At 37.1% G+C, this 12,662-nt stretch overlaps 1 protein-coding gene across 1 annotated transcript in view; it reads right to left on the reverse strand.

The window, feature by feature from the left end:
• COL1A2 (collagen type I alpha 2 chain) overlaps window positions 1-12,040 on the reverse strand; it is a 35,841-nt gene extending 23,801 nt beyond the window's left edge. Inside the window, exons 1-12 of the mRNA XM_068550643.1 lie at window positions 11,818-12,040; window positions 9,280-9,290; window positions 8,665-8,679; window positions 7,983-8,018; window positions 6,715-6,807; window positions 5,343-5,396; window positions 2,517-2,561; window positions 2,375-2,428; window positions 2,230-2,283; window positions 1,860-1,913; window positions 1,386-1,439; window positions 799-852 (exon numbers count right to left, since the gene is read on the reverse strand). Of these exons, the coding sequence (XP_068406744.1) occupies window positions 799-852; window positions 1,386-1,439; window positions 1,860-1,913; window positions 2,230-2,283; window positions 2,375-2,428; window positions 2,517-2,561; window positions 5,343-5,396; window positions 6,715-6,807; window positions 7,983-8,018; window positions 8,665-8,679; window positions 9,280-9,290; window positions 11,818-11,887 (594 nt within the window). The 5' untranslated portion in view covers window positions 11,888-12,040. The remainder of the gene's footprint in view (window positions 1-798; window positions 853-1,385; window positions 1,440-1,859; window positions 1,914-2,229; window positions 2,284-2,374; window positions 2,429-2,516; window positions 2,562-5,342; window positions 5,397-6,714; window positions 6,808-7,982; window positions 8,019-8,664; window positions 8,680-9,279; window positions 9,291-11,817) is intronic.
• Window positions 12,041-12,662: the final 622 nt, after the last annotated feature.

Genomic DNA, 12,662 nt, shown 5'->3' on the forward strand with positions numbered 1-12,662 from the left:
CAGTTTCCCTCATCTGCAAAATGAGAGGGTCTCCAAAGCTCCTTGCAGCCCTAACATTTTATGATGCTGTGATCAGTAGTCTGAGCTCTTATATTAGGCTCCAGGGAGAATGAGTTTGACCTTATCCATTGGTGTGGCAGCTGGAAAGTTAGAATGGATTCTCCATATTCATGTTCATTTCTGGTCCCACTAGTATTCCTTACTCATTAATTTGTGATTACGTTGGTATTCACTTTAATATCACATTATCTCCTTAATAGGAGAGAGAACATTTTATAGTTGAAAACGCTGTCAGAGAAGAGCCCAGCCAAGAGATAACACACTTATGAGACTTTAATTACCTAATTAAAATTTTTTTGAGTGTGCACAGATAAATCACAGGAAAGAGGTTGAAAAGTATATTGTGACATGAATGTACCCATCTAATTAGTGCATGGCAAAGGAGAATTTACTATTTAAAATAACATAGTGTTCTAATATCTGATTATATGTTTATTTACTTTTATTTTGGCTGCAGAGATCGACTAAAATTATAGGAGGAAAGGAAATGGAGGAAGAAACTATTGACATTTTAAAATCTCAATTGCTTAATAGATATTGAATTAAATAAATATTATTAATAATTAGCCTTTTGTTACAGAATCCCATAGTCCTCACCACTGAGGGATTTAAAGTATTGAAGAGGAAATAAGATATGCTTCAGAATATGATCAGCCTTCAGTAAAAATATACTTTCTGATGGCGATGGGAAATTACAATCAATTGTCTTAAAAACAGTGCTTCTGATTTAGTATTTACCTTCACACCTGGAGTACCAGGCTGTCCCTTCAATCCGTCCAGACCGTTGTGACCCTGAAAGGCAAATCCTTATTATTAAAATGCTATTCCATTACAGTGTTTGGTCAACTCAAACATCTTGTATCTTTGCAGTTAATATCTCCTGCATGAATCTTGTGACTGCTTCCGTAGAATGGAGTCCCATTGCCCCAGCTCCCAACAAACTCCCTCTGTTGCCCTAGGTAAGTCACTAAACCTCCCTACACTTGAAAGGGAAGGATAAAGAACTAGATGCTCTCTCATGTACTTTCCATCATTAATAATTTTATGATCTTCAAAGGGTTTTAAATACCTCTTAAGTTATACCCATTTTATACCATTTTCCCTGTAGGGATCCTCCTTTCTTGGAAGCTATGAACAGACAAAAAAACACAAAAAACTACACCCCACTTTACTTTCTGGCCACCTTACCCTTTAACTCTCTCTCCACTCCGGCAAACTCCAGGAATTTGGAAGCAAATATGTGTCATCCAGGAGTTTAAATATAGTTGAGGTTTTTACTAAAATTAATCAACATTTTCTCTTCTGTGGGTAAAGAATGTGCTCACCCTAATGCCCTTGAAGCCAGGGAGTCCAGGAGTTCCAGGGAAACCACGAGCACCCTTAAAAAGAAACACAGAAGATGACGAATGACGTTTTTGTCCTAAATAAAAAGACGATGATTTCTTCCCTCCAAAGTGTTTCTTCTCATCAAAGTCCAAGCTTGGAATCAAAGACTAGTATATGTGTAAGCACAGAGCAGCAAATAAATTGCTCTAATTTGAGTAACTAATACTATGGTACTTGTGGAACACACAATTTAGTTGTTTAAAGGATGCTCACCATCATTAATATTACATTATTTGCATTAATAAAACCTGTATGCATTCTTAACTAGGCTCCTTTATTTGTCACATGCCTTCAGTGAGTGTTATAAGTATGACATCTATGTTGCCACTTAGTCTGATTCTCGTTTTAGCAACTATCTTATATATGAGATACCTCTGATGTTTGGACTATATACTGTTGTAAAAAAATCTCACCTGTGGCCCAACAACTCCTCTCTCACCAGGTCGTCCAGGTTTTCCAGGGTGACCCTAAAACATGAAAGCATCATAGGGTAAACCCTCTCTTGGTAAACTATCAGATGAAAGTCGGGGCATCTTGGTTTTTACAACAGGGAAAAAAGGCATCATATAAAAATGTGGATCCAAATATATATTTAATTAACAATTATATTTCCTTAAATACAAGAAACTTAATCATTATTTCATTAAAATGTTATTATCCATATGGGGGAAATTATGTCAGGCATATTCAGCTTTTGGCAGAATACTTAATTTGAATCTAGAAATTCTGTTGAGGCAGGAGTATTTAAATGGCATTTGGAAATGCTTAAGAGTAAATACTTACATCCTCACCAGCCTTGCCAGGAGGGCCAGGTGGACCACGAGAACCTGCAGGACCCTAGGAAAATGGGAGACCCATTGTTTTGTTAATGCTATATTAAGAAACTTCTTGAAAAAAATACTTATCACAAAGGGGGAAAAGTACTCACAGTTTGACCAGGCTCACCAGGCTCACCAGGAAGTCCTTGGAAACCTTGAGGGCCCTAAGAAAAATCAGTATGTCACATTCCAAGCCTTTATTTAATTCTCTGTCTTTTTACATAAGAGAGATTACAAGCTTTCGGTACTTACAGGGGCTCCAGATGCACCAGGAGGGCCTCTAGGTCCCATCAAACCCTGTAAAGAGGACAGATATAGTTAGCACTGACAAGTCGTCATGGCCTAGGGTTGGGTTAGACAGGACTAGCTTAGTAGTGCCATAGACGTTTTGTGATGGACAAATGAACAGAATTGTCCTGGTCTCATTTCACAGTTTTTGTTCCTCCCAAGGAAGCATTTAAGGACCCAAGTTTCCTCCACTGTGTCTCTGCCTTTGCTTTCACCTTTGCCCCTCCTAATCCAAATCAGAACTCAGTTAGATGAGGTGGCCACAGGTTCCTTAAAGTTGTGCACAATTGGGCATATTGAGATTGCTCTAATGCAATGAAGTGACTCAGTCTTTGCACAGTACAGAATATACAACTGCCGTTCATGCAGCTGACGAAGCATTTCCATTTGGATTTCCTTATCGTATGTCATCTCCTCATATCATACTCAGCTAAGAAATTGATATTTTTATTGCCACAAAGGGCATAAATTGAAAAGGATCAAAAGTCTTTCTTAATGATTAGAGGGAGGTTTGTTATAACCTTATAGCTCCTTTAAGGGCTATTGGTGACTGATGAAAATGTCAAACAAAAGTGGAAATAGTAAGGGGTGAAGGAAAAATAAAATATTATTGAAACATCCTACTGGAAGAATCTATTATATGCTACTATTATTGAAAATATGGCCCAAATGACAGCAGATTGTTTTCGCCTTTGTTCTTCATTCTGTAGCACACAGAGTAAAACAGAGTGTTACTAGTTTGGGAGCTAAATACACATTGTGACTCCCTTTGCAAGGCCTGTGCAAACTCTTCTGTAGGGGCCATTCCTCTAATGCTGAATATATTGCACAGACAAGTCTCAAGTAGTTTGTTCATGACACATCAAGCATGGGGACTCTGCAGTCAAGTCTGCCCCACTGTATTAATGCCTAGAGTGAAATAATATGGATTTTATTAAAAAGCTCATCATCTTAATTATGAGTTATTTATTTGGTTTCAGAGTTAAAAGAAACTGTCACTTTTCAATCAAAATAATATTTTTAGGTGTACATTAAAAATAATTTTCCTTGACACCATGAATTTTTAATTATATTTATTCATTTTTCCATGTATGTGCAACAATTTCATTTACATAAAAGGTAGTTTATTTTGTGGAGGCTGTGAGATGGACGATGATTATTCATTAATTCAGAGAAGAACCCTGTGGGGTTTTATAGTTATTGATTTTCCAACATGGAAGTTTATTTTAATGCTTTATTGCTGCCTATCTCTCCTATTTGTGAAACATATCTGTTGATTACATATGTCTGTGAATGTGTGTGAATGTGCAAGCTTAAAGTATATTTTAAAAGTAGAACACTCTGCTTTATGCCCCCCAGAGAGATGTTCCAAAGTCAGGGGAATCTGAAATCCATATTAATTTTCCAGGCTTATGTAGGCTTTTTTTTTTTAATTAATGCTTTACTTTTTTTTCTTTTTAGCTTCTTCTTGAGTTATAGGTACTGCTTTAAAACTGACTAATGTCCAGCATTAGCTGAAATGGCTAATTTCAAATATCCAATATAAACAAAGCCAAAAGAAAATCTCTACTTCTTCATTTCAGATATGAATGTTTTAAATTACCATGCAAAATCAGGAAATTGGAAATCATCAATTAATGGCATATTACTTCTCAAGTGAGAGTTTTAATTTACAGAAAATATTGTCTCGCCCTTACAGTGTATTAGCTTATTGCGGACCATTAGCTCCAGCAGAACGTCTTTTGAAGACAGAGCACTGAATGCATTGTCCAGGTAAAATTTATATTTTAAAGACTATCTTAACTTGGGCAGATAAATACCTTTGTTTGCAAACAATTAATTAAAAATCACTAAATTATGTGTGGGTATGTACTAAACTGCAGTGTTTAATCAACTTAACATTTTTATTTCCAGCAATTTTCCCCTCTATTTTTTACATACTAGTATATATTTTGCATGCTCATATCAGTTTTTTTTTCCCCTAACATATCTCACTAATGCTTGTTAGAAGGTTTACTTGTTAAAGATAGACCATCATCATCATAGTCATATTCTCTCCTATACTGATTTATAATTAGACTTTAAAAAAGAATTTTTTATCAAGACGGATAAAAAGAAACATTTCCTATGTTGTTAATTCCTTGAGGGAGGGTGGGAATCTGTCATATTCACTGCTATATCCCAAATGCATAATATAGTTTGGGTCTTATCGAAGACCAACTTGGTAAATACTTGTTAAATAAAGTAATGTTTTATTCAAGTACTGGATACATGAGCCATGATGTTGACTATCAGACATCTTGCCTGGCATTCTATCATTAACCACATATATGACCTTGGGAAAGGGCTTAAACTCTCTACCTAGAAAATGAACGGGCTACACTAGAACTTGCTGATCCTTTCCAGCAAGTTCATAGAACTTAATAGTTCTGCATCTCTGTGGGTTGCTTCAAATTCTAGGCAATGTTAAAGGGCATAAAAAAATTAATCAGAGTGATTACTTTTCTGAATTAAGTTGGTTTACCTAAATTATGATTACTACGTCCAGAGATTATTTCTTGGATATAAGTATCTGATCTATCCTAAGGAGGCATGTTTGTAGAAAAAATCGAACCCCCTAACCTAGGCTTAGATTTTTATAGATTTGAATACAAAGAGAGCTGCTGCTTTTATCTGATCTGAGTATTGAGTATTAAACTAGGTAGCTAAATAAATGGCAATATGAAATTTAACATAAAGTAAATTCTCTATTCAGTAATTTTTTGGCTAGATAAAAAGAGATAAGCATACCATTGGTCCAGGGCCAAGTCCGACTCCTTTTCCATCATACTGAGCAGCAAAGTTCTAGATGGGGAAAAAAAAAAAAAATATATATATATATATATATATATATATATATATATATATATAAATAACTGTTGACCATGTAGTTCATTTTCTCATTCTACATCTAAAGATTTTTCTGTTGTTGTTTAAAAGGAAGCAGTATTTCTGACATAATTATTAGTTTAAACTTCCATACTGAGCTAAATTCCTAAAAATTCAGGAGAGATACAAGTTTAAAATTTAGTCCACACCTAGTTTGAAATAGGGAGCTTCCCTACCTTATTTTTGAACCTTTTCCTGCCCTGTTATCCCTCTCACTCAAATCCCCACCCACTACCTGTACACTGAGGAAGACAGCTTTCTAAACTTTAAAAGTCAGTGAGGGCCCCTGATAAATTAAGCAGAAACCAAGAGAACAACTTTATATTTCTACCTGTTGCCCTGCTCCTCCATGACTACACAAAATGACTAAGAGACCTTTTTCTTGCTGTAGTTTCAAAAAGGATATAAAGAGTTTTAAAGTTTAGAGGAAAATTAAATTAAAATGCCCCTTGGAAGATTAAACTTTTAAAAAATAGTTCACAGTAATAGCTTTACTGTTAATGATCTCTCTTACAGTGGTAGACCTATTAAGAAAGGTGCTTTTTAATGCACTCAGTAGATAAGCAATCACAATAAGATCTTTGGGGGAGAAAGGTCTTATTTTACTGTTGTACAGTTGAGTATTAGAATCAGGCTTCTGATTCATAGTGCTAACCAATTAAGCAAATATGTTTTCCTTCCTGCAGTGAGGCCATTTGGCGCTCATACCATTGTTAAAGCATAAAGCTAAAAGAAGATATTAATGAAAAAGAGAAATGTACTTTTCTCAAATTAGTTTCAAGCAAATTAAACCAAAAACTGCTTTGAATGTTGGTTCAGTAGACTTCAAGCCAAGGAGAATAAAAAGAGTAGGATGTTTGTGAAATTGCTTAAGATCAGGGATTTCATTTATAATTCAATCTAATCAAACTTTTTAATAATGCAACACCTCTTATTTGTGCCCTACTGATAAAAGATATTAAATTCCCAAATTAAATAATGGTCACGAGGGCTGCAGCTACCTTCAGCGAACACAAAGACCTGTCCTGTAATTGACAAGGGCTCACAAAGAGATCGGGCAAAGCAGAATCTTGAATGAAGAAACCAAAGAAATGAAATAAAATACTATACTAATATCCAAATAGCAGACTCTCCCTTAAAACTACTAAAAATAAATTCCACAATGAATCTTCTTCCAGTACAGGTGTAAGAAACTGAAGTTAGCTAAAAGTTAACGATACTTAAGACACCTTACCCCACCAAGACCAGGGGGACCAGGAGGACCAGGTGGACCAGGAGGGCCTGGGATACCATCATCACCGTCTCTGCCTGGTGGGCCTGGCGGACCCTGTTATGTAAAAAGAGAATTAAGTCAGGGTTAGACAGACTCCGCAGAAACCTAAAGGAGACCTCAGATTACATGTGGTAAGATCAGTTGGTCAGAATGTACAAGTGGTGTGGAAATTTAAAATGCCATATTTGCCACTGTTGACATCGGTCTATTTTAGAAGGAGGTTTAGTAGCTGGTGTCTGAAGAAGACACAAGACAGGATAGTTCCTCTTGGAAGAGGACTATGTCAGCCATTGGATATTAATTCATAATGGAGCTCCAGTATTCAAATGAAAATAAAAATAAAAATTATAAAATATAATTATAAAAACTATAAAAATAAAAATTATAGCTAAAATTTATAGCTATAAATTCATATGGTTAACAGTGCACAGTGATGTACTGCGTATATTGATTGTCAGTTTCTGACTGATGAACTTACTCAATTGTTTTGGTATGTTATGTGTGAAAAGCAGATTAATTGATATAATAATTAATAGTTATTTTATCACAGGGTAGAAAATCCTGCAGATTTCCTACCATTAACACTATTTATGTTGTTAAAGTAATTTACTGACATAACCCTACCTCTAATAGATTGCTTGAGTGGAATACATTTAAGTCTGTACTTCTCGATGGATACAAGGTATAGGTATTTATATATTGATGAAAGTGTCATATAATGAAACCATGTGGTTATACATGCCACATAAGCATAGCAAGGAGATCTAAGAATACGATGAATAAAATGCAAGCCTAACTTGTACATTTGTTAATTTAGACAGAAACATGTTGTTGGCTGTTGTTTAACTATTATTCCCAGCCTAAATAAGAGATCTTACTTGAAAAGCAAACAAAACATGTTAAAAAGAGAAGGGCCATGTGGTGGTAGGTAGATATATTTCCATTATGTATGTGTTGGACAGGTCAACTAAAAACAAAGAAAGATAGACCATGCAAAGAATATGGCTGTCTGTAATAGTTCTACTTTCTTAAAGGATAATCTTGACCTAAAAAGAATACTGATTATATATAATAATGCTTATTCACTTTCTGTAAGGCATTATTTGCTTAAAAGGTAGGCAATTATCTGGATACATAATATCCTTATAAATTGTCAGTCTCCTGTAGTTTCTAATATGTAGTTATTAAAATATGGGCCAAAGCCCTTTAATAGTTCAAAAATTACACACCCTTTCTCCACGTGGTCCTCTATCTCCAGTTGGGCCCTACGAGGAAGGTAGAAACAGCACAATAATAAATGTCTAGGTAATTTCCAGTGAATGAGCAAAACATTCTTGATAATAATTAGTCGGTAAGGCTGATCTAACCATAACGTTATTAGATAGTAGCTATAAAAATGGCACAATACAATAGACAAAAGTATTTTGTTTTTATTATAATTACATGTAATTTTTTTAAACTGGGAGATTGGAGGCTATAGTCTCCAGCATTAGGCCAATATTATGACCACTATTTTTAGAAAGATGATTTCTGTGGATAAAATTATCATTTTGTAACATCGATAACAGCATATTTATATAGTCAAAGCCCTTTAAAATAAACTTTTGTTTATCACCTATAATTAACATAATATTCATTCCATCTCCAGAACAAAAACAAGTCTTTTCTTTTCCTTTAGTATGTAAATCACCAGTTGTATAATATAAGTATAATTAGAGATGACTCTGGAAGATAATAAAGCTTTGTTATCTTACACATCAAAGCTATTTTATTTTATGGTTTAGCTAATGCATATTCATGTGGGCAAAATCTTGACAAAGTATTTTCCTTCTGTAGTGTACCATAAATTTAGTTAAATTGTAAGTTATCTCTGATCATTTCAGGTACTATGGAGAAGTATTGGATTCTTACCTTTTTTGCAGTTGCCTAGAAAAGAATAAGTAAAGGATTATTATGAGGAAGATTATATAAATTTTAAAATGGCTCCCATTTCCATGTAGTGTACAAACATACCTACAGATTATACATATTATGCATTACTATTATCTTAATATTTCAAAGCACAATTTAAAATTTTACCAATAAATAAAATAAAATATGTATAGAAGCCAGATATATACTTATCTGTAATTATGCCTCAAATTCAGTTCATGAACTAAGAATTTGTTCATAATAATCTTGCAAATGATTCCAAGGGAGTGATAAAATTCTCTAGCTTGGTGAAGTCTTCTAGTTCGTAGCAGCTGATGCTAAAACCCAAACTTCCACTGGATAATTTACTCTCTTTTCTTATGGGTGTTCGTTTTAGGGTGGTCTTATTCAGTAGCCCCGCCCATTTCGGAGATTGGGGTGGGTACTTTCTAAGGCAGCCAGAAAGGTTTGACTACCATAACTCCTGATGATTATTTTGGAAATTCGGGTTGGTCAATATCAATACAGCCTCCTTTTCCTTCCCCAGAGAAGACATTACTGTGGCCAAGGCAATCAAAGTCTAAAATAACAAATTCTAAAAATAATTTTACTCACCTCTTGTAAAGCTATAGAGGAAAGGGGAAAGAAAGAAATAATTATTAGTATTATTTCATTGATCACTAGCAGTGATTAACAAATGGGTATATTAGTCTATAAAATTGACTTACCTAATTAAAAGACAAATTGTATTTTTTATTAAGAATATTCTAATGACTTAGAAATTATGCACGTCAAAATTATGGCAGGGATCAGCAGGATGATTTGTTTTCAATATTAATATGTAAATATATTTTGAATTAAATTGTTAATTATTTACTACTTTATAAATGCTGTGAAATATTAATGTGTCTAAAGGATACTTCTAATGTTTAGTAATTAAGATGCTATATTGCACAGGTGAATCACTGAATATGAGCAAAACCAGTATATTGATGAGGAAATAATTTGTATTAGTTTAGACAATTTTTGATACTTAAAAATTTTTAAAGGGGGAAATTTAGGAAAGTACGTTACCTAAAGTTTTTTTCTAAAACATTAACGTTACAGAGTTTGTACCATTCTTAATGTCCTTTTTCAAAAGGTCTAATTTGCAAGTAAGTCACCATGAAAATGGATTCATTTGGACATCTGAAATTTTGCTTTAAATAGGTTCACTTAAGTTAGGTAAGGTCATTTTACCAATGTGTATCACTTTTGTCCCTGAGGAAGAACTGCTCTGTATAAATGGAAAAACTGTGCATTAAAGATCTAGAAAAATAATGGGAAAAATACACTAAAGGAATATCCTCCCCCTTTGCCATAATTGCTATAAGTCCTTAAAGACTGAATTCCTCTCCTACGGTATAAAAATTATAGGTTAACACAGGATATAAGGCCAAGCTGGCAACAAAATGAATCACCCCTAAAAATTGCTTTAATTAGGTGGCCAAGAAGTGTGTCATTTGGAGTGGGAACAGCTGCTGCAACAGTCACAGTTCAGGAGGGTGGACCACATCCAGCACTGACATTTAAGGGCAATTTATGAGAATTACTTTTAAATTAGGAAAATGATATGTTTACTTCATTGTGTTCATCAGTAGGAAGAATAATTATGCCTGGACTTGATTAACGGAAGTTCTTATGAGTTTGGAAATTTGCCTTTTAATTATTCAGACTGAGCCACTTTGAAGAATGTGTGTTTGGTAACTTTTATTCAGACTGTAGTTGGATGTTGATCAGAAGGTGAATTGCCCTTTGTACCTCCAAACTTCCCTAGGTCTAATTTCATCTTTTCTCTAGGAGACAACTCTTTCCCCCTGCCACTCTCAGATCTCATAAAAAAAAATGAACTTGGTAATGTGAATTTGTTCAATGCAACTATTCCTTAGCATTCACAGTGTGTATACTAAAAGTGGATGAAGGGAGAAAACACACATACACACACAAATGCATCAGTAATAATGCAGTGGTAGACACCGTGGCATGTGGGTGGAGCAAACTTTTAGAGTGTTGGGTGTGGCCAGATCCCCCTCTTACCCCATCAAGTCAGTATCTTTGGTAATTAGTCAGCCATTTTCAAGGCAAAACCGGACTGATTTTCTTCATTCTATCTTGACATGGAAATCTGGTCATAAAACCTACAGCTGGAAAGCAGCCTTGGAGTCCATCCAATTTCTATCCTGCATTTTAGAAAAGGCTCGGTTTGACTTGCCCAAGGTCACATGATAAATTATTGGCAGAGTCATGGGAAAAGCCGGGTCTCCTGAATCTCAGATCAGTGTTGATATTTCCCAACTTGCTATTTTCAGAATGCCTGTCTTTGGGAACATATTAAAGAGATAACTCTGGCTCAACAAAAGGCAGGGCAGATTTTAGCTAAATAATGTTACCATTTCCATGACCAGGTAATGAAATGAGAAGCTAATTTTACTTTTCAGAATGTATCCATTTTTCTCCCCAGGATACACTGACTAGCTATTGGGATTGGCTTCAATGAGAAATGCAGATCATTCTCTGTATAAACCTGTGGAACCTTAAGCCCTGGACCCCTGTGCTCTCATTGTCCTCCCTCCAGGGGGCGCCTGATGGCCATCATCATCATCATCATCATCATCATCATCATAATCATCATCATCCGGACCAGTCTTAAAACACCCAGAAGAGAAAAGCCTTTAGGGGGTGAGTTTTTTTATTACCAAATTAAGGGCTTTCTAAACCAGGCCTCAAGTTTCACAAGGTGGGCATCAGTGCAGTTTTGGGGCCTTTTAGGCGGAGGCCTTTGCCTTCCTTCATCATGTCAGTTAATATCTCATCTTTAAGGAAAAGGATTTCTGCTCCCTTTGAGCTTCACTAACTGCAGGATCCAGATCAAGTTAACAGGTTCACTCTGAGTTGAGAGAAAAGTTCCCTAACTTCTGGCGAGAGTCGAGCCTTTTTTGTTTTCATTTCTAAAGTATTTTCCATGTTTCTCATAAATGCCAGCGTTTTCCCACATGCCAGAGAGCCTTCCCTCCAAGCTGTACCTAGAACTTTGTTAGGTTTTTCTTTTCAGACCAGGTGCCCACCCATCTAACCTCTTTCCCCGACTGCCCAAAACAAGCTGAAGGCACTTACATTGGCATGTTGCTAGGCACGAAGTTACTGCAAGCAGCAACAGAGTCCGCGTATCCACAAAGCTGAGCATGTCTACCACCTAGACATGCAGACTCCTTGTGTCGCAGAGCCCCTGGGTCACCGGCGGAGGTATCACCTGGCGGGCGCAGGCATACAGTCGTGGCGAGTACCTCCAACTTCGCCGAAACCTCCTGCCGCCTTGGTGCTAAAATAATAAAGCCCGGATCTGCCCTATTTATACGGCCAAAGTTTCTCTGGCCCGAGGGTGCTTCCAAAAGCGCTTCCACCAATGGGAGGGCTGGGGCTGGGGGCCCGGGCAGCCACAGCTGGGAGGAGACTGCGGGGGCGCAGAGGAGGGAGCGGAGGGGGGGAGGGACGTGGCCACGGGGCTGGCTTCTTAAATTGGTTCCATCCTTTTTGAGGACGTGGACACTTTTGAGGCTTTCAAGGGGAAACTCTGACTCGCTGTCTGCATACCTCCGCCCTCCCCATCTCCCCCGGCCCTCCCCCGCCCTTTCCAAGTTTGGAAACACTTCTGTACACGTCGGAGAGCTCTGCTGACACCGACGTGGGCAGAGTTCGCAGATCTCCGGGCAGCCGGGCAGCTGTAGAAGGGACTGGAGCCCAGAGATCAAAGCAGGAGCTGTCCAGCTCTGCCTACCTGGTGCCCCGCGGGCCACCGGCAGGGTGGAGGGCCGGCGGGCGCGGAGGGGGCAGGGGACCAGCGAGCAGGATCCGACTGCGTGGCGCAGCCCGAGGCCGCCCTCCCTCCGCCCCCTCCACCCCGCCCCCACCCCCGCCCAGCTTTTCTCCCTCTTTGGGGCGTCTGTGCGCCCACTTTTTCA

Source organism: Eschrichtius robustus, chromosome 8 (genome assembly GCF_028021215.1).
Source record: "Eschrichtius robustus isolate mEscRob2 chromosome 8, mEscRob2.pri, whole genome shotgun sequence".
NCBI classification, from domain to species: Eukaryota; Metazoa; Chordata; class Mammalia; order Artiodactyla; family Eschrichtiidae; genus Eschrichtius; species Eschrichtius robustus.